Raw genomic sequence first — 23,548 nt, forward strand, 5'->3', positions numbered from 1 at the left:
GCTTTGGACTTGGACTACAAACTACTCAGGACAATTTTGAGACGGCTAGCTACAATGATCCAGATTCATATACTACTCAAACAAGGACTTGAGACAAGCCCTGCATGTTCTCATTATGCAGATACTGGATAAATGATACAACTAACTCTCTCAGGACTTGACAATTAAACCCCAAAATTTTCTTTTCAGGATTCCCTAAAGATGCCTTCACCCTCAGACAGCAGGAAGTAATTTTAAAAACATGATGCTCACATTCCCAAAGGAGATGAGATATCGGGTTTTTGTTTAAAAAAAAAAAAAGAAAGAAAAAGAAAAAAGAGGATATAGAAAAGGGTAGATTATTGAACCTACTCTGAACAGAAAAAGGGAAAGATATAGAAATGATAAGATAAAAGGTAGATTTTTAAATCTATTCAGAAAAGAAAAAAGACAGACTATGGATATGGTAAGATAAAAAGGTAGGTTATTGAATATACTTTTAAAAAGGAACTACTTGCTTTAAATAGAATAAGTAATGAAATTTTTTGTCTGAATTTGTCACATGTTAATGGACTGGACATTGTTTTTTTTTTTTTTTTTCTTTTTCTTTTTGCAACAGGGTTTCTCTGTGTAGTTTTGATGCCTGTCCTGGATCTGTTCTGTTGACCAGGCTGGCCTCGAACTCACAGAGATCCTCCTGACTCTGCCTCAGAGTGCTGGGATTAAAGGCGTGTGCCACCGTCGCCCTGGACTGGACATTGTTATTGTATATAATGGATTTTTTTTTGTCTGAATCTGTCAAATGCTTATGGACTAGACATTGTTAATGTAATTCTTGACTGTATATATTGTATATACTTTTTCTTATATTAGTTATAAATTTTTTTTAAACAAAAAAGGGAAATGTGGTTGATACATTGTGCACCCCAATACATCCACAGTATTAATATAGAGATTAGGCAGTGGTAGCACACGCCTTTAATCCTAGCATTCCAGGGGCAGAGATCCATCAGGATCTCTGTGAGTTCAAGGCCACACTGGAAACAGCCAGGCATGGTGACGCACACCTTTAATCCCAGGAAATGATGGCAGGAAGCAAAAAGGTATATAAGGCATGAAGACCAGGAACTAGAGGCTTTTTAACTTTTAGGCTTTTCAGCAACAGTTCAGCTGAGATCCATTTGGATGAGGACTCAGAGGCTTCCAGTTTGAGGAAATAGGATCTGATGAGGAGTTGTCCAGGTGAGGTTAGCTGTGGCTTGTTCTGCTTTTCTGATCTTTCAGAATTCACCCCAATACCTGGCTCCGGGTTTGTTTTTGGTTTGGGGTTTTTTTTTTTTTTTTGTTTTGTTTTTTTGGTTTTTTGAAGACAGGGTTTCTCTGTGTAGTTTTGGTGCCTGTCCTGGATCTCCTCTCACAGAGATCCACCTGGCTTTGCCTCCCGAGTGCTGGGGTTAAAGGTGTGCACCACCACCACCTGGCTCAGGTTTGTTTTTATTAATAAGAACTTTTTTTTTTTTTTTTTGGTTTTTCGAGACAGGGTTTCTCTGTGTAGCTTTGCGCCTTTCCTGGAACTCACTTGGTAGCCCAGGCTGGCCTCGAACTCACAGAGATCCGCCTGGCTCTGCCTCCCGAGTGCTGGGATCAAAGGCGTGCGCCACCACCGCCCGGCTAATAAGAACTTTTAAGATTCGTGTTACAGATGGGCTTTCTTTTTTCTTTTTTTTTCTCGAGACAGGGTTTCTCTGTGTAGTTTTGCACCTTTCCTGGGACTCACTTGGTAGCCCAGGCTGGCCTCGAACTCACAGAGATCCGCCTGCCTTTGCCTCCCAAGTGCTGGGATTAAAGGCATTCGCCACCACCACCCGGCCCAGATGGGCTTTCTAAGAGTCTTTGACTTTCTTCGGAGAACCTCTGAAGGATTGGAGGGTTTGGAGAAGAGGATGATGTGGTATGAATTAAATGATGATTGTAGCTCTAGCTGCTGCCTAGAGACTGGACAGTGATGAGGCTGGCTAGCTGGCAGACTAAGTGAAATCAGTGAAGAGCCTATTTGGAGGCTGGGGATCATGGGTTGGAGAGCATCCGGTACTACAGTGAGACTATCTGAGAAAGCAAATGAAGCAGCAGTTGTTGCAGTGACTCTGTGGCCAGTCACACTCTGGATTGAAGGCAGAGCTGACCAGATTGCATTAGGGTAGAGAAAACAGTCGGGGGGGGGGGGGGGGGGGGTGGAGACAACGGTCTGTGGTCTGAGCGCCTTCGGGAGTGGAGTTTCCTATATCCAGGGAAAGGAATCCCAGGAAGGCACCCATCTGAGTAGGTGGGGATGAAGAACTACTAGAGTGCGGGGTACCTCCCCGAGAGCGTGAGATGCAGGTGACTGCATGTCCAGGTTTGGTTGGCTGAGTGGCTTGTGGGCCTCAGAAGCCTTAAATAGTAGAATGCTTTCATACTGCTTAAGTAGCCTGGAAGCTTCTCTCCAGAAAAGGTGTAAATTTGAGGTTTCTGCAGAAATTCCTGATCTTTCTCGGATGTTGAAAAGTGAGGACCTGAGAAAGGAAACAAGTGGGAGAGGATGTTCTAAAAACCTACATGTTCAGTGAGCAGCGAACATAAAAATAAGCCTGTGGGGGGTTACAGTGTGGGGAGCAGGAGGAGGGCAGTCATCCTGCAGTCCCAGAGCTCCAGCCTTTTGCCCTCTTCTCCCTCCCTCCCCATGCTTGCTTTTATTGCTAGGATTACTTTGCATGTGCTTCAGTCTCATAAATAGCACCATTCTATGTTTGTTTTACAGCTTTCTTTTAAATGTTTAAAATTTTGTGTTTGTAGCCATTCTGTCCTTTTCATTCTTAGTTATCAGTAATTGTCAGCTTTGGGATATTCTCTCACTAATGCATCTTCCAACCTTTCCATTTTGTTCCTCTCCTCCTGTATATTCTCTCCCTCTCCTTCTCTCCTCCTGTATATTCATTCTCATTCTCATTCTCATTCTCATTCTCTCTCTCTCTCTCTCTCTCTCTCTCTCTCTCTCTCTGTCTTCCTCCCTCCCTCCCTCCCTCCCTCCTTCCCTCAGTTTCTATCTCTGTGTTTGTGTTATGTTTTGTTTTTAGAGATAGTATTTCACTGTGTACCTAGCTCTGCCATCCTGGAACTCACAGGGCTCCACCTGCTTCTGCCTCCCAAATGCTGGGATTAAAGGTGTGTTCCACTAAGCCCAGAGGCTCTTATATAGTCTTTGTGGTACCTTTTCCAGGCTACATGCTGAGGCATTGGGTCACTAGATTAAAGTCTTAGAATCTCGTATTTGAAAAAAGCTACGTACCTGGCCAGGAGGAAATGTAAGCTTTTTTTCTGTACAGTAATTTTCATACACATTAGTGACCTTCCCCAGTCACACTTCATAGATGTAAATGTCTGCTCTAGCCAGGCATGGTGGGTCATATCTATAATCATAGCATTTGGGAAGCTGATGCAGGAAGCTGGTGAGTCTAAGGTCAGCGGGGCTACAGAGTAACACCTGCCTCAAAAATAAATAAAAAGTAAGCAAAATACAATTTTGCAAAATGTCTACTACTCCACATCTTAATCTTAAAACTTTGAAGCCGGGCGGTGGTGGCGCACGCCTTTGATCCCAGCACTCAGGAGGCAGAGCCAGGCGGATCTCTGTGGGTTCGAGGCCAGCCTGGGCTACCAAGTGAGTTCCAGGAAAAGGCGCAAAGCTACACAGAGAAACCCTGTCTCGAAAAACCAAAAAAAAAAAAAAAAAAAAAAAACTTTGAAACCTTGACTGTTCTTATTAAAGGGACAGTGTCATATTAATGAAAGTATCCAAAAAGCTCAACCCAGAAACTTCCAAGCTTCTGGTCTGAATCATCAGAGTTTAGTTTTTATTGAAGGCACACAGATATCTGAAGAGAAAAGAAATGGGCGGTAGCCAGGTGGTGGTGCTACACGCCTTTAATCCGAGCTCTGAGAGCCAGAGCCAGGCGGATCTCTGTGAATTCGTGGCCAGCCTGGTCTACAGAGAGAGATCCAGACAAGTATCAAAACTATACAGAGAAAACCTGTCTCGAACAAACCAAAAAAAAAAAAAAAAAAAAAAAAAAAAAAAGAAAGAAAGAAAGAAAAGAAAAAAAGAAAGAAAGATATAGTCCAGTAACAAATGTGATAGTGTTGAAAACCAAACCTGCCTATGTTTACAAGGTGGCATAAGGAAATGGGAATGTTAGAGAACTTAATTCAAGTTAAAATCTTTCTTTTTTCTGTTGATGGCAGCATAGAAGAATTTTTTAATTTTTGTGTTGTTACTCAAGGTTCTCATTTCTCAAGGGTGAATTTTGTAGATGGCTTATCGCAGTGATAATGGTTCGTTCATATCATTTCCATACTGAAGACTAAGGCAAAACGGAGTTGTCTTTTTGTAAGCTTTGATTGTGGTTTTTGTTGTTTGTTGTTTTGTTTTGCTTTTTGGTTGGGATTTATGTTCATTTTATTTTTTAGAAATGATTTCATTGTGTAGACCAGGCTACCCTCAAACTGGGCGTCTTCCTGGTGGCTGGTATTACAAGCATGTGTCATTATGCTTAGCTGATGGTATTATTTTATCATCATTTAGAGCAGGCATTGGTAACCTCTTTGAGGGGGTGGGGAAGGGAGTGCTGGACTGGAACCTAGGGCTCACATGTACTAGGCAGGTACTGTACCACTGAGCTCTGTGCTGCCCCAGATTGAACCTTTCCTCCTCATCTGTCTTCTCTGCATCACCCCAGCAGTGTGCAGCAGCGAGCAGTAGCCAAGAGCTAAGACCACCTTCTTACCGCTGCCGTCCTTCCCCTGAGAAAGAGACCTGCTTATTGTGTGTCTGTATTTTTATTGCCTTTCTGTTCTGCCTTCACATTGGCTCTAAACCCAAGCACATGACTTTCTCGTCACTGCCTGTCTATACAGACCTCCGGGTCTCTATGGTTGGTACTTGGATTAAAGGTGTGTGTCACCATGCTGCCTGTGTCCTTGAACACACAGGCTCTGCCTGCCATGTGATCGGATTAAGGGCGTGTGCTACCACTGCCAGACTTCTGCTTAATGGCTACTGCTCTCTGATCTCTGGGCTTTTAACTCTGCATTTGGCTCTGCATTTCTTATTTAATAAGACAGTTTAAGAATTACATCTACAGTCCCCATTACTAATGTGTTTTCATTTTGGGAGGGCATGCTAAGGAGAACAACATGATTCACTTGTGGTACCTGAGTAAGGGGCTGCCCTCTAGCACTGATGTTCTGGAGAGACTGAAGACTGTCTAAGCTGAGAGGTATTGGGCTCCATTGAGAGAAAACACACAGGAGGATTATTCAGCAGCAGAAAAAACCAGGGCAAATAAGAGACAAGGCATTCTCTCATTCTAACCATGGCAGTAAATATGAAACAAACTTAATGGAAGGCTTAGAGTATACAGCTGTGGCACTAGGAAGAACAGAGGAATGAAGAAGTTGAGGGACCAGCCAGTATAGGAAGTCCAATAATCAGCTACTGCAGGTGGTCTTCCAAATGTGGAAACTGAGGCTGGGGTTGGTCAGTGGCTTATGTGGAGTCACATAGTTTACTGGTGTCTTAGAACCAGATCTCTTTGAGTTAGTTCACTGTGCCATGTTCAAATGGAAGTTAAGAATATGCTTTCATAATGGGTGTTTACCAGTAGAGCTTGGGGTTACCTGTCTCACACTTGGGGACTATTCAGTCCAGTGAATTCTCTCTGAATGAGTAGCTTAAAATGCTTAATGCAGCTATGAAGTCTTTGGGTATGGAGAAGGCAGACAACAAAGAGACCAGGCCAGCCACCTCTTCTTGACAGATACGCCTTCAAATTCCAAAGCACAGGAAGCATGGAGAGAATGAGAGATGTCTGAGAATGCTGTGGGGTTGAGAAGCAAGGAACAAAGGAAAACCTCCCAGAAGCAGCAGTACAGTGGCTGTAAGCTGTGATCAGCCTCAGTTCACATCAGAGTAACAGACCTGACCACCAGCAGAGGAGAGCTGAGGTACAGAATAAGCCAAGGAGGCTGTGGAGCCCTACTGTTGAACAGGCTGGACTGACACTGGCAGAACTCCAACTCAGCCTCTAGGTCTGCCTCCAAATCCAGATCATCAAAACACTAAAGGCAGTTTTGAAAGAATAGCATACAAAATTTAGAAATGACACTGATGTATACTGAAGTAGCTTGGGTGAGATGTGCTCTGACAGGTGCATCACTGTTAGGTGAGTGTTGAGAGAGAACTGGAGGTATTTGTGGGTATAGAGAGCTAGAGTAATAAGCATTAGTTAGCCCTTGATTCCCATGTGTGTGGCCGGGAAGGAATTCAGAGCCAGGTGTGGAGACCCCAAGCCCAAATCTATCTAACTTAACTCTGTTCCCAGAAAAGTAAGAGGTACTACTATGTGACTTCTAGGAGGACAGGTTCTTATTCTCCATGTGACCTGCCTGACATGTGGGCTGCTTGTATCACTTGTTTACTGGGTGAGAGTTCATGATTGTCCAGTGACTGTCCAGCCATGCTTCCAGGGGCTGCCTTCTAAGCAGCTCTGGAAACAGGACCATCCTGCACATGGCTCTCCACTGCGCATTTTAGAGTGCACTTGCTCTGCAGAGCACTTCCCACGAGTTTTGGACATTTGGTGGATGAGTATGGTCACAGTGAGCAGAGGCCAGGCAGAATGTCACAGGAGAGCCACAGCATCTTCTCTCCACAGGTACTCCTGTGGGGTTTCTAGAACACAGGTATACCCTAACCTTTGTTCCTTCTTAACATGCTTTAAGCTAAGTATTTTTCAACATGCCTATGGATAGGATAGATTGCTAAAATATAACTTAAAATTTTATATCATATATTGTAGGTAGAAATGGAAATGAAATTTCTCAGTAACAGTCCTAAATGAACTCTTTAGAATACTTGCCAGCATACAATGATATGATCGCAGCTTTGGATGCCTTTATGCTTCTTCTCATCTTGCTATTAGGAGTCCGTGATGGCCTAATGGTTATTAACAAAAATAATAACTAGAGTGGGGTTAGTCTCTAGTACTGTAAAAATATGTGTGGTGGTGTGTGTTAGTGTATATGTATGTACACATGTAGGATAGCACAGGAGAAGGAAAGAAAACAGAAACTTGGTCAGTAAAGCTTGATATACACATAGAATAAGGAGTGAGACACTTTTTTATGCTTCTTATATTTGAAAACAGATATTTTATATATAAGAGTATATTCATACATATAAGAGCATATACATTCATACACTCTATGAATGGATGATAGTTACATGTATATTGCTTTTATGTGTAGCTAGTTGTATATCTGTGTAGTTTATACTAGCTACAAGATAGCATGTATACCTCGCTCACAGGTTGTCATGGCCATTCTGCAGGGGTGGGAAATGCTAGCCTATTTTAGAGGTTGAAAGGAGTTTGGTAAGCAGTCCCCAGAGGTTCCATATTCTGCACTGGAGATAGCTCCAGGTTTGCAAGCAGTGACAGAGACTTGTACAGGACAGTATGCGGCGTGTCAGCTGACACTCGTGTTAGTTTCAGGGCCCTGGAGAATGGACTGTAAGTGCCGGCCTCATCACACCTTGACCGTTATGGTAAGCAGACCTCAGTGGTGGGGTTGTGCAGTCTGCTGTGACTGTTGACCGTATTGTCTGCTTGCTTTTCAAAGCTGTAAGTAAAAGGCAGCTGTCCTCTGACCTGTTTTTTTCCATTCCTTCTTAAAGACTGGGACACTCTGTAGATAGAAGGTAACTATGAATATTTACAGTTTACTTTCCTAATTGTAATCTGTTTCTTGTAGCTAAAACTGTGTAAGGGGGGCTTTTTTCTTTAGAACATCTGCCATACTTTGCTGAGTCATTTTGAGTTCAGCGAATGGGTGAGGTTTATTTTTAGCCCCTGGAGGCGCAGAGCAGAGGCACAGAGGCTCAGGCAGCTCTTCTGTGTGCATCTGTCCAGCTGTGTCCTTTCAAAGAGACAAGATTCCAACAAGACATAGCTTGTCCCTGAGTAAATACAAAGGTTTTTAAGAAACTCTCACTTTTCTGTCCATTGTATAGATTTTTTTTTCTCTCGCAAAAAAAAAAAAAAAAAAAAAGAATTTGAAATGAGTGAAAGAGCATGTGCTGTGCCTATTTCCAGTGCACATTTTTCTTTGAAGCTGGACTCATTTTATTCTCAGTTCCAGATCCTTTTGCACCCTTTCTGTAGACATATGCCTGTGGAACTTGTGGGAATCTGTTCTCTCCTCGCACTGAGTTGGTCCTGGGTATTGAACTCAGGTTGTCAGGCTTAGTGGCACATCTCACTGGCCCTCTTGCATGTCTTTCTAGCAGTATAGTTGTGCCTTTCTCTTAAAATAAATAACCTAGAGCTTCCCTATGTGCTTTCTGCTGGAGTTGTGTGAGTTTACTTTAAAGGAGAAAAGAGAAGACAGGGAAGGAAAGAGGAAGGAAAGACAGGAGCACCTACTGTGTTCTCTAGGCTGTAATCTCCTAGAGGACTAAGGAGGTTTGTAGTCTTTGTGTTGAGTTTCTACAAAACCAGGATTACAAAGAGTCTTGGTGCTGTTCTTTCTTTGGGTGACTGACTTTGGTCAGATGATGGACACTTAGATCTGCCTTATTGTGCAAGACAGATGCCATTCTGGGAGCTATATTCATATTGCCACATTTTATCAGTAAGTCTCACTTAATGTCCTTCATTAGTAAGATGCTTACACTAGGTTGGCTTTACAAGTGGACTGTTTTTGAACTCTGGGATTCATTTAAGAATTGATAATGTATTCCTTCTGGAACATGAAAGACTTGTGATCTTTGGTATTAATGTAAAATGCCTGTCTTCTCTGCTCGTGATGGTCAGTTGACTGTCTTCTTTCTCACACAGAGCTCTGGAATCGAGACTTTAGTGGAAGAACTCTGCTGCAGACTGAAAGACCTACAGAGTGAGCAAGGTGAGCATGCTGGGGAAGCCACCACAGCCCTCAGTATTGAGTGTATTGCCAGGCTGGCATTTCTCATCACCCTTAGCTCTGCAAGAGGCTTCAGTGAGGTCCTTAGTGGCCACATGGGAAATCTCTGCTCCCAAAGGATGGCTGTAATCCACATGTGCCCCTCTCAGACATGAAGGAACCTCTGTCTTCATTGAGTTTTTTGGGTAGGCCAACTTGCCAAGTTCATTCAATCATTTGGGTTCCTAAGTGCTCTGCAGAACCTCAGGAAGAGGCTGCATTTAGACTTAGGACCTTGTTCCTGTCCTTGTCAAGGTCACTGTGCAGCATACATACACTTTTGAAGCCTTCTGCTAAGGGCAGAGCTTGTTTTTAAGTTAAGGCAATACCTTGGACTAAGGTAAGTGGATAGATAGTCTTTGTTTTTGTTGGCACTGAAGCACAGCCCGTGCTTACTTACATGTTAAGTCACAGATCTAACTGTAGTGATGAGTTTTCTTTTCAGATTAGTATTAATCAAAATGAGTCAATACAAAGGCCATGACTCAGAATTTTGTGAGAAAATATTTTTGGAATATGAACAGATGTTCACTCCTTCTGGTCTAATTAATAAATACACAGGGACTGTCAGGCTCTCAGTTAAGAGCCTTCAATGTTGCTTTGGTGATGAGATAAAGGACTCTAACTCAGCCTGCAGCCTGGTGCTTGTGTGAGTTAGCCCGAGAGTGCCTTTTGTACACTCAGTAGATTGATGTTTATTGAAGAAACTCACGGTCATGCGGTTCTCTCTCTAAGCCACAAAAGCCTGTATCATATCTGATTAAAATTACTTGAAAAATGTTTTAAAGCATAGTGTTTGTTAACTGGATAAATATGATAATTTATCTGAATTTTTGTTTCATAACAGAAGAGAAGATTCACAAAAAGTTAGAGGGGTCTCCCTCCCCAGAGGCAGAATTGTCTCCTACAGCAAAGGATCAAGTGGAAATGTACGTAAGCCTATGGTCGATATGAACTATGCTTTGTTAAAACTGGACTCATTCCTGCTGTGAGGCTTCCATCTCTGTCACCCGTATGGTTTCTTCCTTTAGAAAACACATGGAGCACTTAGGTGCTGGTACTTAGAGTGCAAAAAAGTAAGTAAGGGGGTCGAGTTGATCCTGTGTATTGGGATAGTCAGGATTTATGAAGTGGAGGAAAGGGACTGCTGCTGGTTACTGAAGCCACTTATAGCAGCACCTTGGAAACTGACATACAGTCTCTCAGACAGCGATAAGAAGAAATCATGATCATTCCTGTACACAGACAAGAAAACTGGGTTTCCACTCTCTTCTACACAGGACCTAACCAGACTTCTTTCCTATGTCTTTAGCTCTTCTGTTGTGATGAATGTTAAAATAACCTGTATTATAAACAGACTTCCTTGTATGTGTTTTATTTTAGTCTTTTAAATCTCTAATAAAGAAAAAAAATTGCATTCATTTTGTTGTAAGAATAACATTCTCAATAGAGATTAGAAACAGTATTTAAAAACTACAAAACAGTACATTAATCAGTTTAGTATCAATTACGTGTTGAAGTGATAATATTCTAATAAGTTATTAGAATTAATTTCACCAGTTTCTACATAGACTTCTAGTGTGGCTGCTAGAATGTTGAAAATTATGTATAGGGTTAGAGAGATGATTTAGCAGTTAAGAGTACTTGCTGCTCTCCAGAGGACCTGAGTTCAGTTCCCAGCACCCATGTCAAGTGGCTCACAACCTCTTGTCACTCCAGCTCCAGGGGATCCAATGTTTTCTTGTGGCCTCCTTGGGCAATCCTACATACATGTGATATACACTCACACAGACACACACATACACATAAATAAAAATTAATTAAAATAATAAAATGATGTATAAAGCTTGTAATAATTTGTACTATACAGCTTAATATAGACTGTCATATTTAGCACCTTTGTAAACATGGCCTTTGCCCCACTTAGTGTTTTCTCTGGAAGAACAGTGCACTCAGGATCCAGCATAGCTTTGGACATCCTTTGGGGATCCATTCTGCTCTCAAGTCTTCAATGGCTGCCAGTTTTTCTAGCAAGTCAAAAGTATTTCTCCCTTTTCCATCGTCTTCTAAACATGTCCAGGGGTTATGATTCAATCAGGCTTCCATCCTGGAACACAGCATGAATGTTTTGTCAGGTCTCATACCTTACAATGCTCACTGAACCCAACTGTGATCCCTTTCTCTGATTGCACCAGTATCCTCATTCATGCGCACTTGAATATGATGATCCCTGCCATTCCTGAGAGCCTTCTTAAATGCCAAGCTCCATGCTATTGCCCCAGTAATATAGCAGGAGTGAGGACATGGATTTGGTGATGTTCTGACTCATTTCTTGTAGGAATCTTTCGTGCTCATGAGTTGGATGGACACTCTTACTCCTGTTTTGAGCCACTACCGATTATGTAATAGGCCTAAGGTGCATAGAAAGTAAGCAGAAGAGCCAGGTTCTGTCTCGGGATGTAGCTACAGAGCTTCTGTTCTTGAGTTATTTGCTAAGCAGCTTTCAGCACCACTTATTTCCACTGTTCACAACTTTGTGAGGTTTGTTATATGTTCATTATTTTAGAGAGAGGAAATAATAGACTAAAAATGTCATAATAAGCTTAACATCACAAGCATTGTAAGTGACCTAGATGAGATTCAAGTTCAGACATTTTCTATTAGCACAGTACATTCTTCCTATTACATTGTTTTTGTCATTTCTTCCTAGTTGAAATTGAAGCTTTGATGACAAGTACACTGTCTTCCATATTGTCATAATACTTGCATAGTGCCTCTCACAGTCTGAGCAGTGCTAAAGTGATTGATTGATGGGGCTGACTTTAATGCATAGCACAGTTTACTGTTTGGTAATTCTGTTTTAATTAATGGTTTGTTGATGATGTGAATGCTAACACTAGTGAGCTGAAGTGCTGCCTCTTAGGTTGTTATTGCTGTCTTTGTGTAGACGATAACTGTAAAAAGTGGCTTGCTTTTGAGTTTTCTCTGTTTTGCAGGTACTACGAAGCATTTCCACCGCTTTCTGAGAAACCAGTTTGCCTGCAAGAGATCATGACCGTGTGGAACAAATCCAAACCCTGTTCTTACTCTAGCTCCTCTTCATCATCCACAGCCCCACCAGCAAGCACAGATACATCTTCTCCAAAGGACTGCAATAGCGAGAGTGAAGCCATCAGAGAAAGAAGCACTGCCGTCTCCATCGCCATGCATGAGAAAGCCCAGAGCAGGAGCAGACACGAGAAGGAGAACAAGCTGAGCAATGGCACCATCGAAGAAAAGCCTGCCTTGTACAAAAAGCAGATCCGACACAAACCTGAAGGGAAGATTCGCCCTCGCTCATGGTCATCCGGCTCTAGTGAAGCAGGCTCAAGTTCAAGTGGTAATCAGGGAGAATTAAAAGCATCTATGAAGTATGTTAAAGTCAGACACAAGGCACGAGAAATTCGAAACAAAAAAGGGCGAAATGGGCAAAGCAGGCTGTCACTAAAACATTGTGAGAAGGCAGAGAGAAGTGTTCATGCAGGCAGCAGCAGCAGCAGCAGCAGCAGCAGCAGCAGCAGCGGGTCCATCAGGCAGCTGTGCAAGCGGGGTAAAAGAGCAGCAAAGGAGACAGGGCGGAGTGACCCCGGGAACACTGCAGTGAAAGACCTGTATGTGGAGAGCAGGAACAACAAAGAGTACAAGGAAGAGCCACTGTGGTACACCGAGCCCATTGCTGAGTACTTTGTTCCTTTGAGTAGAAAAAGCAAGCTAGAAACCACATACCGCAACAGGGAAGATTCAAGTGCTCTGGCAGCAGAGGCAGTGGAAGACTTGTCTGAATCCATGCATGGTCTGTGTATCAGCAACAGTAACATCCATAGAACATACCTCGCAGCAGGTACTTTCATTGATGGTCATTTTGTAGAAATGCCTGCAGTTATAAACGAGGATATTGACCTCGCTGGGACCTCATTATGTTCTCTACCAGAGGACAATAAATACCTGGATGATATTCATCTATCAGAATTAACACACTTCTATGAAGTGGATATTGATCAATCCATGTTGGATCCTGGTGCCTCAGAAACAATGCAAGGAGAAAGTCGGATTTTGAATATGATTCGACAAAAAAGCAAGGAGAATACAGATTTTGAGGCAGAATGTTGCATAGTGTTAGATGGTATGGAGTTGCAAGGGGAACGTGCAATATGGACAGATTCTACCAGCTCAGTGGGTGCTGAGGGCTTCTTCCTGCAAGACCTTGGCAATCTGGCTCAGTTTTGGGAGTGTTGTTCATCTAGTTCTGGTGATGCTGATGGAGAGAGTTTTGGAGGAGACTCTCCAGTTAGACTCTCTCCTATCTTGGATAGCACGATACTCAGTTCACACGTGCTTGCTGGCAATCAAGAGCCCTTTTCCAATATTAATGAAGGATCTGGTATAAACTCTTGTTTTTCAGTATTTGAAGTGCAATGCAGTAATTCTGTTTTACCATTTTCTTTTGAAACACTCAACTTGGGAAGTGAACCTACAGATTCTAGTGCTAATATACTGGGGAAAACACAGTCTAGATTGCTAATATGGACCAAAAATAGTGCCTTTGAAGAAAATGAACACTGTTCTAATCTTTCAACAAGAACTTGTAGTCCGTGGTCCCATTCAGAAGAAGCACGCTCGGACAACGAGACACTAAACATTCAGTTTGAAGAATCAACACAGTTTACTGCGGAAGATATTAATTATGTAGTTCCCAGAGTCTCTTCAGATTATGTAGATGAAGAACTTCTAGATTTTTTGCAGGATGAAACTTGCCAGCAAAACAGTAGAACTTTAGGAGAAATTCCTACATTAGTTTTCAAAAAAAGATCTAAGCTAGAATCTGTGTGTGGTATTCAGCTAGAACAAAAGGCCGAAAACAAGAACTTTGAAACTACACAGGCATGTAGTGAAAGCAGTCCACATGGAGATGGCTACAGCTCAGGGGTTATTAAAGACATTTGGACAAAGATGGCAAATAGAAATTCTGTGGCTGCAGTAGAGACAGAAAGAACTGGGGAGGAGTTGTTTTCCACAGATGTAAATAACTACTGCTGCTGTTTGGACACTGATGCTAAGATGGAAGGCCTTCAGGAGCCTAGTAGGGCTGTGCAGAGATCAGAGTATCATCTCTGGGAGGGACAGAAGGAGAACCTGGAGAAAAGAGCATTTGTCTCTAGTGAGCTGTCCAAGGTGGATGGCGGTGATTACACCACACCCTCTAAACCTTGGGATGTGGCCCAAGACAAAGAGAACACATTCATTCTTGGAGGAGTTTATGGAGAACTCAAAACGTTCAACAGCGATGGGGAGTGGGCAGTTGTACCACCTGGTCACACAAAAGGGAGTTTGTTACAGTGTGCAGCTTCTGATGTAGTGACAATAGCTGGTACAGATGTCTTTATGACCCCTGGAAACAGCTTTGCTCCTGGTCACAGGCAGCTCTGGAAGCCCTTTGTGTCATTTGAACAGAACGATATGCCGAAGAGTGGGGAAAATGGATTAAACAAGGGATTTTCTTTTATCTTCCATGAAGACTTGCTAGGAGCCTGCAGTAACTTTCAAGTTGAAGATCCTGGGCTTGAATATTCATTCTCTTCCTTTGACCTAAGCAATCCATTCTCACAAGTTCTCCACGTAGAGTGTTCATTTGAACCAGAAGGGATTGCATCTTTCAGCCCCAGTTTTAAGCCGAAATCAATCCTTTGCTCTGATTCAGACAGTGAAGTTTTTCACCCCAGAATATGTGGTGTTGACAGGACACAGTACAGGGCTATACGAATCTCTCCTCGGACTCACTTTCGCCCAATTTCTGCATCTGAACTATCCCCTGGAGGAGGAAGTGAGTCAGAATTTGAATCTGAGAGAGATGAAGCAAATATTCCCATTCCTTCTCAAGTTGATGTATTTGAAGACCCACAAGCAGATCTCAAACCTCTAGAAGAAGATGCGGAGAAGGAAGGCCACTACTATGGGAAATCAGAGCTAGAGTCTGGGAAGTTCCTGCCCAGGTTAAAAAAGTCTGGAATGGAAAAGAGTGCTCAGACATCACTGGATTCCCAGGAGGAGGCATCAGGGATTCTGCCAGTAGGAAAACAAAATCAGTGTTTGGAATGTAATTTTAATGAATCTCTGGAAATAAATTTAGAAAGCTCAGCAGTAAACTGTAAAATAATGGCACAATGTGAAGAGGAAATCAATGATTTTTGCAGTTGCAAAGCAGGTTGTCAGTTCCCTGCTTGTGAAGATAATCCAGTGTCTTCAGGACAACTGGAAGAGGTATGTGTCAGTATTGAATTAGGGATTTGATCAGACATTAATGAAGAGTAACCTTATCAGACAAGAAAAACAGGGCTGAATTACTGGAAATTAATTATTTTAGAACTTAAAATTCTTAGTTTACATTTAAAGATGTAAATGGATTTGCTATTTACAGTACATAATTGACTCTGCGTGGAAAAGGCATACATAATAATTCACAGGATGTAAAGTTCTTATGTAATATGTGTGCATTGTGGGTAAAACATAAGGCCTGTGTGTAAGTGTTCTAGCTTTCAGAGTTGGGGAGCCAAGCTGCAACTCTGAGTAAAGAATGTCAGTCAGCTTTATTATAGCTGTGTATTTCATAAAAAATAGCTTATATCTGGACACTGTTCTTTAAAGTGTGTTGTGGTTCATGTATGAAGGAACCCATGATCCAAGTGAAGTGACACGTCTTCCCCAGTGCTCTGCGAGCAGGGGCTCTGGAGCAGGGAGTTTTATGGGGAACTGTTGGGTGAGCTTAGTGTCAGCAGTTTTGTTAACGGAGTCGTCATACCCCTTGAGTATATTTCTAGGAAGTACCTTGAAGTTAAATTGACTGTACCAGAACTGACACAGCAATAAGCTGTTCCCCGGGAAAGCAGAGCTGCCTGCCCGCTTTATTTGATGATTAGTTGGCATAGCAGTGCCTGGCTTTTTTCCAGAGTCAGGTTGTTAAGCAGAGTTGGAGGCAGTCACAAGTCATAACCACCTGGTACAGATGGATATGTGTTGTCTTTTCTCTCGTTTGTCCTGCTCACTGGCTCCCACCCATCCTGTGAGGCCTTCACCTCTACCTCCTCCACTGGTACCTCCCTGAGTCCTGTGCTGTCCTCAGTCCCACCTCATGTCAGAATTAATTTCTCCCTTTTCTTACATTTTCTATGTCTTGTGGATTCCTTACCTTTTTCCCCCAGTACTTGATTGTTGGCTTCTATGACTGGGCACTGCACTAACCCGTTTGAGTCAGAGCATCTAGGTGTGCAGCTGCTTGTCTTTGGGTGGTTGTAAAAGCCTCAGGGGGACTTGAGAATTGCTGCTCTAGTCAGCATGCTTCTTGGTTCATAGAAGGCTGAGTTTAATCCCCTTCAATCCCTGAAATCCGAATTGCTAAGGAAAAGTCAGCAATGTTGTTAGCCTTTATGTGTTGTTGTGTTGCCCCCATTTTTCCTCCTTAAATGTTCCTTTATGTACTTTGTATTTCACCTGGTTCCAGATTGGGAAGAAAGAAAATGAGGAAAGAAGCAAGATACCACCTACTACTACCATATTCCTTCGCTTTCTAGTATGTTGATGTATTTCCGTGTTCTCAGAATTCTGGGGTTTTTTTTTTTTTTTTGAGAGGTCCTATCTTGCAGCAGATGTGTGGGGACATCTTGAGAGTGTGGATGCTGTCATGCTGTCAGCATCACTGCAGATTGGAGCTCTCTTCATAGGCTGACTTAAGGAACAGAGTGGAGAGTGCTTGAAGGGACAGTTTGGGACCAGGCTGAGACTAGGACCTTTGTCTGTCTACCCCATCATAATCACCAGGTCAGTTTTGAGGAGTTCCTGAGAGATGCCTTTGCCTAGGCAGAGCCGGTCTCTTGGAGGGCATGGACACACCACTTCAAGTTCACTGAGATTCCTTCTGTTTCAGTGCAAGAGGATGAAAACAAAGGGTTTCCAGTAGAGCTTGCGTTTAGGACCATGGGAAGAATAGGGTTTTATTAAAGTTGAGTCAAACTAGGCAGACATGATTTGGATGCCTGAATGTGCCTATCACTAAGGGAAGAGCCCTAATGAGTGAGGTGCCATCCTTGTCTGTGGGAAGAAGTTCAGTCTAGGCAAGAAACCCAGTTTGTAAATCACATGTCTTAACTGAGATGGGCTGTTCATCTGAAGTTGAAGGAGGACATATGCACAGTGAAAAGGACTCCTCCCACCAGCCTCGTTAGTGCTAAGTTATGGTAAACCCCAGCACGAAGATTTTCCACATGGTCATGTTTCCCTTTTAACTGAAACGGCCTTTATTGTAACCACCCTTCTTATGTCTCCTATACTGTTCCGCTGTGTGGTTTCACCAGTTTACTTGACAAGTTCCTTATCTTTTGGGACATCAGGGCCAGTGCAGTTGTGGGTGATCGGGTAGGTGGAACAGTGGAAATGAGGCCTGGAGACTGTGGGAACTTCATCAGAATCCTCCCAGGGTATGGTATGGACACGGCAGGTGTTTTGAGTACACCTGGACATGGAGTTGCAGAGGGTGGGAGGCCGGCCATGTGAGTAGAAGGTCAGGTAAAGAATCTGGGCTACAGAGGTGTGTTGATTACTGAATGAAGCTCATCTAGTTGTAGTGGAAGGCAAAAACTAGCACAGAGGGAAATTGTACCCCATGTGTCTCTTGTACAGAAATATGGCATGGGTGTCCTCTTCTTCTGGGTTCTGATGCCTACTTAATGCCAAGAACTTTGAACATAGAAAAGAAGCCAGATACTTAGTCCCTATCTTCAAGGACTTTCCAGTCCTTCAGGAGATGAGCTCATTTGGTCCCAGCAATGTTACACTGGAAGGTCAGTGAGTCTTGTGGATGGAGAGGTAGCAGAGGTCATCCTGGCTTGAGGCACACACACTTCCTGTACCAGTTTTGTTAGTATTGTCTTCCTAGACATCCAGAGAGACTTATTTCCCCACCTGCTAGCTAGGAATGTTTATCTTTCAAGAAGAGACCCACCCTATCCCACAATGGGGTCAGAGAGCAGGAGCAGGCCCTTCCAGTCTCCAGTGGATGTTCTCTTGTTTACACTGTGTTTCTTTAAAAGAGAGGTCCACAGAAAGCTTTCTTTGCCATTTGTGACCCAGTGATGAAAAATGACACAAAGAAAGGAAACCCCAACACCTTTCTCTTCACCAGAAATAGACTATTTAGTGGGAGTGTGAACTATGGAGTCTTTGTCTCTTCTCTTGATTGCCAGCTCCTAAAGAACTTCTGAGAGTTGCTAAGAACATCTGTGGTCAGTCTTTCTGGATGAAGTTTGCGCCTCCCCGCCCATTTCGTTGTCCCATTCATTCATGGAGCATGTATGAAGTGCCCTCTGCCCAGCACTGTTGCAGGTGCTGGAATCATTAGTCAGGGGCCTATGTGGAGTTTTCCTGCAGGCTTGGGTGCTAACAGCAAACATGCTAGGTTAATGCTGTGTGAGGATGTAAACACCATTTGAAGGAAAATGGAGCACTGGACCAGACACTGGGTGCATTGGGAGTGCTAGAAGCAGCTTTCTGTGTTAAAAAAGAAGCCAGGCAGGCTTTCTCCCAAGCTTCCTTTTGAGTATGTCCCTGGAGGTGGGCAGGTGCAGCTCCTGTGGGTGGTACTGCTCTGTTCTGCCCTTTTTCAGTTTCTTCTGTTCTTCCGTTGCTTCCCATCCCCTACCCCCATCCAAGGCTGGCCTTGAACTCACTCTGTGTAACTAAGAGATGGCATTGGGTTTGTGGTCCTCCTGCCTCCACCTCTCTGTATTCTTTGCATTCATTGAGTTAAAACATTAAACAGGCCTCATATGAGCAAATTTTGGTAGTGTTTGCTGTGCTCCCCAAAAGCTGGTAATAACTGAGTGGAAAGGTGTCATGAAATGATGCATGCTTGTTGAATGTGAGTGGCTGCTACAGCGTGAAAGAGAACACAGTGGGTCTTGGCCGTAGGAATTGGCACCCAAAGGAAGGGTTCAGAAAAGACTCCTCAAATAATGGCAGACGTTGACGAGAGCCACAGCTGGGGGAAGAGAGGACCTGATGCGCTCTGGAATCAGACTAGCCTAGGAGCCAGTTTCTGTAGTCTATAGACGGAGTGCGCTGCCTAGAGGTGCAGAGATGACCAAGAAAACAGTCTTGTCCTTAAGCTTCCAGTGCTCTCCCATCTGACCACGTCTTGGTATGTGCCCCAGTGCCTGGGTGATGTCTTGACCTGTCACACCTGTTTGCCTCACCACCCTTGTTGTTGACTAACTCTGTGTCTCTTCCATTTCACAAGAGGATTAGAAGATAATTAACCTCACAGATAGGAACTCAGGTAGCAACCTGTTGCCTCTTCTCTCTTCAGTAGTACCAGGGGATGATGGAGATCACTCTGGCTACTCTCCCTTGCTGCCCTAAACAGCATCAAGTAACCTCCCAGAATAGAGAAGGCCTCCGTATGCTACAAGTTGGTGTCAGGTGCTGGCCGCCACTTTCACTGCAGACCCTGTACACCCTGGCTTCATTTGCATTTCGCTCAGCCTAGGCAGGCCTTCCGCAGTACTCATTGGTGTTGGTAGAACTGACAGACCACAGGGGAGGAGAAAGGTTAATGACTATTCTGGGAGACGGCACCATTTTCCTCCGTTCCTAATATAGAACTATTTCTGAAAAGTTATGTTCAATGAAAACAAAACTTTAAAATGTATTTCCCATTTCGTTATGTGATTTTTAAAAACTTACTTGATAAAGTAATTTTAGACACATAAAATAATTTACAGTTCAAAGCACAACAAAACACCTGAAACAGTTCAGGTTTTGAACTTGAACAGATGATGTCTTGAAATTGTACACAGTTCACAAGCATTTTGGTGAGAGCACAGCATAGGGACTTGGAAAGGTACAAAGATGGAGAGCCCAGACTTTTCCTGGGGAGCTTGTGGCAGGCTCCCCAGGTCCAGTGAAGAAGGGGCCACCACCAGCATACCACGATACATGTATCTACAAAAGTGTCTTCTGAGGTTCATGAGCACTCCAAGGACTTGTTGGTCACCAGTGACAGCTGCTGGTAGCCAGTCCTCACTGCCCAGGAGGGAGGGCAGGGTCCGAGCATCCTCAGACATTCCACTGGGAAGGGTGGGACCCTTCTCTCCACAGCACTTCAGGCTCAGGCCACTATCACTGTTGCACTCCAGTAGTCTGGGAGCCTTTCCCATCTGTTGTTTTAGGTCTTGTAAGAGGTTTTCGTCAAGATTTTTGTTCCTCTTGAATTTGAAATACTTAAGAAGGCTTCCTTTACTTATAGTGAGCATTTTGGCCTTTTCCCTTTCTTATCCTAAACAACAAAAAACTTAAAGAATTTAACACACCAACCTAACATTGCTAAGTGTGTAGTCCTACAGTAATGCTTAAATTTTTCCGTCTGTCCTGAAGGTTTATAAACATGCTCTATGTTTGGCTTCACCTAAACAGTTTCCCGTACTGAACACTGATGTGCAAGAAGTGACGAGAAATCAAGAAAAGCAGAGCTGGTGGGAAAAAGCCTTGTACTCTCCCCTTTTTCCCTCTTCAGAGTGTGAAGGTAAGGAGACTGTGTCATCAGTGTGTTAAATTTCTAATTCACCAAGAGCAACAGGTTCTTTGGCTGTGGATACAGTCCAGGAAACACCAAAAACGTTCCTATGGCCAGCACTGGACTCTGCTCTTAAACCTAGCCATAGGCTGGTGAAAGGGTTTAGAAGTTGATTGGAAGCATAAATGGTTTGTTTGGACCTTTGGTGAAATTCATATGGCCACCATGACCGTAGAGAAGGAAGTCAGTCCTCAGGCAATCTTTGTGCAAAGACGGCCTCAGAGTGGGAGACAGGTTGAAAGAACAGGGTCCCATTGGGCTCAGATAGTTTGAGCCAGCTGAGCCAGAGTCTGATAGGAAGGAGGCTACAGATATGGGAGCCTGGCTGCTGCCTTGAGCTTGCTGTGTGTTGAGGGTGGTCATGGAAAGGATTTCAGTTTGAAGGGTGGGTGTTCAGGTCAGATGTGTGCGGAAAGACTGGTAGCAACAACACAGGTGAAACTGTAGCCGAGGAGTTAGGTACTGGGGATAGGATGGAGAGATTTTGTGGTGGTGGTCTGCCCTGGGACTGAGGTGGAACAACAGCAGGGGGTTAGGGGAGGCTCTAGAGCAATGGTTCTCAATCTGTGGGTCATGACCCCATTGGAGTTGAGCAGGATACTTACAGTAGAGCAGCAAAACTACAGTTATGAAGTAGCAATGAAATAACTTTATGGTTGGGGGTCACCGTGACGTGAGGAACTGTATTAAAGGGTCACAGCATTAGAACCACTACTCTAGAGAGAAGGGTGATGAGAGTTCTCATTTGCCAAGGAGAATGCCAGGGCCCTAGGAGTATAGACCCAATCTCCTGAGTGACCAACGAGTTTGCAAGCTAGGTGAGTTTAAGATGCAGGGGCAGCTACAGTACAGGTCAGAAATCCCCAGAGCTGGGCCTCAGAAGCCCCTCCCTGCAAAGAGCTAGGAGAGGAAGTGAGGAATATCACTGTGTAGCAAAGAATCTACTTCCTTTGGGGGTGATTTTAAAACAATGAGTTCATACTTCCTCAGTTTGCTTCATTCTGTTCATTAGTAGGAGCCCAGTTCTAACTCAGCTCTGAATCTTGAATATCCAGTCTTTAGGCTGGTGCCAGTAAATGGCTGTGTGCAATGCTTTTGTACGTGTATATAAAATAAAGAAGCTTGGTGGAGAAAGAATGATGGCCAGTCTTGTGAATGACAGCTGTGAGTTTGATTCCTGTGATGCTCCCTTGCAGTGATAGTGTGAAGCATTCTTTCTGTTCAAATGCCAAGGGTTTATAGCCTCACATGGAGGTTATGCAAGAAGACAACTAGCTACTCACCCCTTCAAAGGACCAGGCATTCCTGAAGGTTCTAGTATCAGAAATGGTTAGTAATCAAGGTGTTCTGTTCTGAACACTTGCCAGCTAGAACTCTGAGCATCCCTGGGGATAGTCTTTCTATCCGCCTGTTGAATCTGGTGAGGAGACAGGGTGTGTCCTGCTGAGAGCCTATGTGCTAGGCACTTCTGCTGTGTGTGTGTCTCTCTGAGTAGAGTGCTGCTCTGGGGATGTGCAGACACACTGCATGTCCTGGGTGAGTGTCTTCTGAGTGAGGGTGGGGGGTAGGATGCAGACTAGCATAGCAGCTGGGGCTGTCGGGGCAGGAGTACGGGCTGCTGAACTAACAGAAGATGGGATGGTACAGGAGTGAGGTTTGGACAAGGCCAGCTAGGGGCAGAGACTACAGAGGGGTTGTCAGCATTCTCCAGTACTCACACTGCGGCCATTCTGTGCTCTGGAGGCTCAGTTGGTATTGGCATGTATTATCCAGGTTGTATGGAGTGAGCCCTTTGGGGAGCAGCACAGACTGTGATGAGGGCCCAGGCTGGGGGAGCAAGGCTGAGCTAGAGCCTAGTGCCTCTGCACAGCTGCTGGGCCTTTCTGTGCTCTGTCGTCTGTATTTGTAAAAGGAAGCCATCTCTGTTGGGATGATTGTGAGGAATAAAGATGCCTCTTCAGCAGGCAAAGGGCCTGTAACTGTAACCCACACACAATGGTAATTCAGCAAATAGTAGCTGTCACTATAAGCTTCACAAGAAACATGGGATGAGCTCAGCATGGTTCTTTGCCAACCCTCTGTATGAAGGTGTGGAGGTGGACATCCTTCTATCCAGTAGCGTTCCTGAGCCAGAAAGGAGCCACCTCCCCTGCCACAGTCCCTCTTCTGGCCTCAGTGTGTGTGTGTCTGTATGTAGAATGAATGGGATGAAATGAGGACCCCTCCATCAGAGTGCAGTGGCCTCTCAGCCCTCCCAGAACCCATATTCCGGGTTAGTGGCCATCAAAGATGTTGGTGTATCTGTCTACTTCTCCCATAGCACCTCCTTTAAGAAGACGGCATTGCTTCTGTTTTGTAGAGGTGGGGTGTGGGGCTTTGAGTCATGTCACATATAAAGAGCAGAACCTGGCATCTATTATGACTCTTGTCACTCAAAGACAGGGTTATTCAAGTAATGCCCAGGACTGTTAGGTTATGTGCCCACATGGCAAGCAAAGTCTGTACTTGGTGCCCAGGAGTGTAACACTCATTAAGGCTGGCCTTGTCCTCTGTAGCTCTGGGCACACAATAGCAATAACCTCCCATTGATACTTGTGGTGTAACTCCAGTGAGCTGGGTTGCTAAGGGAGCAGCATTCCTGAGCTCTTGTCAGAGCCAGGTTCAAATTAGCCTGGTTGGAGTCTCCATCCTTCTCTGTAACTCCATCACAGTTGACTTCTTCATAGTGTTGGTGGGCAAGAGGCTAGGCTAAGGACTAGGTTCAGCATGGGAGCTGTGCTCAGGAATCATCTGGAAGCTTCTCAGAAGGACTGATAGTCAGTCTCCTGGAGCCTAGGTTTCTCTAAGTTCCCCAGG

At 43.9% G+C, this 23,548-nt stretch overlaps 1 protein-coding gene across 9 annotated transcripts in view; it reads left to right on the top strand.

Moving 5' to 3' along the window:
- The window catches only part of Kiaa0232 (KIAA0232 ortholog), a 68,063-nt gene that overhangs the window by 39,635 nt on the left and 4,880 nt on the right, over positions 1–23,548 (top strand). For 2 of the 9 annotated variants that reach the window (XM_076545692.1, XM_076545696.1), the window contains exons 4-8: positions 8,910–8,976; positions 9,881–9,962; positions 12,030–15,330; positions 16,568–16,636; positions 20,494–20,641. In XM_076545692.1, coding sequence (XP_076401807.1) covers positions 8,910–8,976; positions 9,881–9,962; positions 12,030–15,330; positions 16,568–16,636; positions 20,494–20,641 — 3,667 coding nt within the window. Of the gene's footprint in view, positions 1–4,115; positions 6,757–7,244; positions 7,619–8,909; positions 8,977–9,880; positions 9,963–12,029; positions 15,331–16,567; positions 16,637–20,493; positions 20,642–23,548 lie in introns of those variants that run through there. The other 7 variants (XM_076545693.1, XM_076545698.1, XM_076545695.1 and 4 more) reach the window with 5 other exon arrangements.

Source organism: Peromyscus maniculatus, chromosome 10 (genome assembly GCF_049852395.1).
Source record: "Peromyscus maniculatus bairdii isolate BWxNUB_F1_BW_parent chromosome 10, HU_Pman_BW_mat_3.1, whole genome shotgun sequence".
In the NCBI taxonomy this organism is placed as follows: domain Eukaryota; kingdom Metazoa; phylum Chordata; class Mammalia; order Rodentia; family Cricetidae; genus Peromyscus; species Peromyscus maniculatus.